Here is a 3,070-nt window from a genome sequence, read left to right on the forward strand (position 1 = left end):
ACCAGTACCAGTACAACAAGGAGCTTCTACTGAAAGACAGTTATTCCCATCCCACAATGGATCACCAGTGTATACTTCAGTAAGGGAAGGATTACTGTTTGTACCTGACTCACAATAGTAGTGCTCTCCTACAAATGATGGAACTGTATTAGTATTAGTTGCTCCAGTATTACAAGGACAGGTAGAACCTCCATTGATATTTGACTGATGCCCAGCTATATAAGACCAGACATGTTGACGAGGTGACCCACGTGTGATACTGACTCCATCAATATAAACACCATTAATATCATTGTTGTTAGTGTTGACTCCATCAGTCGTTCCCTTTTGATATCCAACCACTTTACCACATATTTGACTATAACTGATACCATTTGTTTGGAATGCATTAGACCTACAACCAGCAGAATCACCCTCTCTCCTACAAAGTCTAATGCCTCCAATCATCAATTCCTCAAGTCCAGAGGAACAGTTCTGGGAACTATCAGTCATATCAAGATAAGCTATTCTTGTCCATCCTCCTTCTTGTCCACACAGCTCTTCCATATTGCAGTATGTATTGCGACTGTTAATATAATAGTAACCAGAAGGACTGTTGGGATGAGTTGCTTTAATATCTTTACAAGAAACAAGTTGAATAGCAGAATTGAACAAAGAGGATCTATTCTGTATTACTAGTAATTCATTGACTATTAGTAGTACATCATTAACAGCAGCAGCAGTTGGTATACTGATATCTTTAATAAGACTAGTGTTCAGTAATTGAAGTAGTTCATCTGTAGACCTGTTGGTATTATTAGCATGTACCATAATCTGTTGAATTATGCTATTCATTGTATCCTGTATCAGTGAGAGGTTACTGTTAACATTGTTATCATTAATCTGTTCCATGATATGTTCCATATTACTTTGAAGGAGCAATGAACTATTTTTTGTAGCACACCATTCCATTATATGATTTATTTTATTTTGTATCAGTGACAGGTTACTGTTAATAGCAGTATTACCACTATTAGTGAGGCCAGCACTATTACTGCTTGTATCACTTGTACATGTACTCATGAAGGTATCTTTTGATATTAAGTTAAGTACAAGTATAGCTACCAATAGGAATATTATGATCACCAGTAGAATTATTATTGCAGCAAATGACTTCTTTCCTACAGTATACTGCACTGGTTGTTGGGGAGGTTTGGTATCCTTAACATTAGCTTTTGGTAGCTGATGATCTAATGAACATATCATACATTAGTTTTAATAATAAATTACTTGGATGGTATATACCTGAGTAGTCATGAAGATCTGAGTACATTGCTTCTTCAGTACTAGTATCAGTCTTTACTACTGGTTCATAGGCTGTGTTTTGTGTTAGTGTGAAATCCTCAGCTTCCCTTTGAAAACTTGTGGACATTGTCTTGTTTTCCATCTCTCAATTCAACAGCTCTTCTCCTATAGCTATTTTCCTTATTATGATCATCCTTATATATAGATATGCATGCATATGTGATGTTTATGTTGAATTTGAATTTTTGCTTTGATAGCCTGGCAAGGTTGTGTTTCTATAACTTATAATTATCTCAAGGTTATCACAATGTTTGTTTACACTATAATAACTTTATTTTGTGTTTGCACTAATGACAATGTTTTACACACTAACTACTAACAAAGACAATGCACTACTTATAATTATTAATTGTTTCTTTACTTGACATAAATCTCATACAATTGAACTGGAGTATCTTCATTTCCATATCCACTATTCCCACACACCCTCAGTTCAATGTAATCAGTAATAAATGTAATCCCACAATGGATCAGTAGTGTATGCTTGACTTTTCGAAGGAGTACTGTTTGTACCTGACTCACAATAGTAGTGCTCTCCTACAAATGATGGAACTGTACTAGTTGCTCCAGTATTGCAAGGACATGTGCGAACTGAATTGATATTTGACTGATGCCCAGCTATATAAGACCAGACATGTTGACGAGCTGACCCACGTATGATACTGACTCCATCAATATAAGCACTATTGATATTATTACTTTCAACTCCATCAGTTGTTCCCTTTTGATATCCAACCACTTTACCACATATTTGACTATAACTGATACCATTTGTTTCGAATATGTTGGACCTACAACCAGCAGAATTACCCTCTCTCCTACAAACTCTAATGCCTCCATCTATCAATTCCTCAAGTCCAGAAGGACAGTTTTGTGTAATGTCAGTCATATCAAGATAAGCTATTCTTGTCCATCCTCCATCTTGTCCACACAGCTCTCCCATATTGCAGTATATATTGCGACTGTTAACATAATAGTAGCCAGAAGGACTGTTAGGATGAGCTGTTTTAATATCTTTACAAGAAACGAGTTGAATAGCAGAATTAAACAAAGAGGATCCATTCTGTATCTCTAGTAATTCATTGACTATTAGTAGTACATCATTAAAAGCAGCAGCAGTTGGTATACTGATATCTTTAATAAGACTAGTGTTCAGTAATTGAAGCAGTTCATCTGTAGACCTGTTGGTATTATTAGCATGTACCATAATCTGTTGAATTATGCTATTTATTGTATCCTGTATCTGTGAGAGGTTACTGTTAACATTGTGATCATTAATCTGTTCCATGATATATTCCATATTACTCTGGAGGAGGAGTAATGAGCTATTTTTAGTAGCACACCATTCCATTAAGTCATTTATTTTGTTCTGCAGAACTAATGAGTTATTATCCATTGTATTTTGAAGAAGGAGTGAGTTTTGGTTCATTGTATCCTGTATCAGTGACAGGTTACTGTTAACATTGTGATCATTAATCTGTTCCATGATATATTCCATATTACTCTGGAGGAGGAGTAATGAGCTATTTTTAGTGACACAATTTTCCTTTATATCCTCCACATTTCTGTATCAATGACAGGCTACTGATAATAGCAGTATTACCACTATTAGTGAGGCCAGCATTGTTGCTGCTTGTATCACTTGTACATGAACCTTTATTAAGCAACAGTACTACCAGCACACATACCAATAGCATCAGTATGAGTGCCTGTAGGACTATTATAG

General features: G+C 35.5%; 1 protein-coding gene across 1 annotated transcript in view; it reads right to left on the bottom strand.

Annotated features, from left to right (window-relative positions):
* Positions 1 to 3,053, bottom strand: part of LOC109582444 (uncharacterized) — a 4,705-nt gene extending 1,652 nt beyond the window's left edge. Inside the window, exons 1-2 of the mRNA XM_019997159.1 lie at positions 2,995 to 3,053; positions 3 to 1,054 (exon numbers count right to left, since the gene is read on the bottom strand). Of these exons, the coding sequence (XP_019852718.1) occupies positions 3 to 1,054; positions 2,995 to 3,041 (1,099 nt within the window). The 5' untranslated portion in view covers positions 3,042 to 3,053. The remainder of the gene's footprint in view (positions 1 to 2; positions 1,055 to 2,994) is intronic.
* Positions 3,054 to 3,070: the final 17 nt, after the last annotated feature.

Source organism: Amphimedon queenslandica, unplaced genomic scaffold (assembly GCF_000090795.2).
Source record: "Amphimedon queenslandica unplaced genomic scaffold, v1.1 AMPQUscaffold_13382, whole genome shotgun sequence".
NCBI classification, from domain to species: domain Eukaryota; kingdom Metazoa; phylum Porifera; class Demospongiae; order Haplosclerida; family Niphatidae; genus Amphimedon; species Amphimedon queenslandica.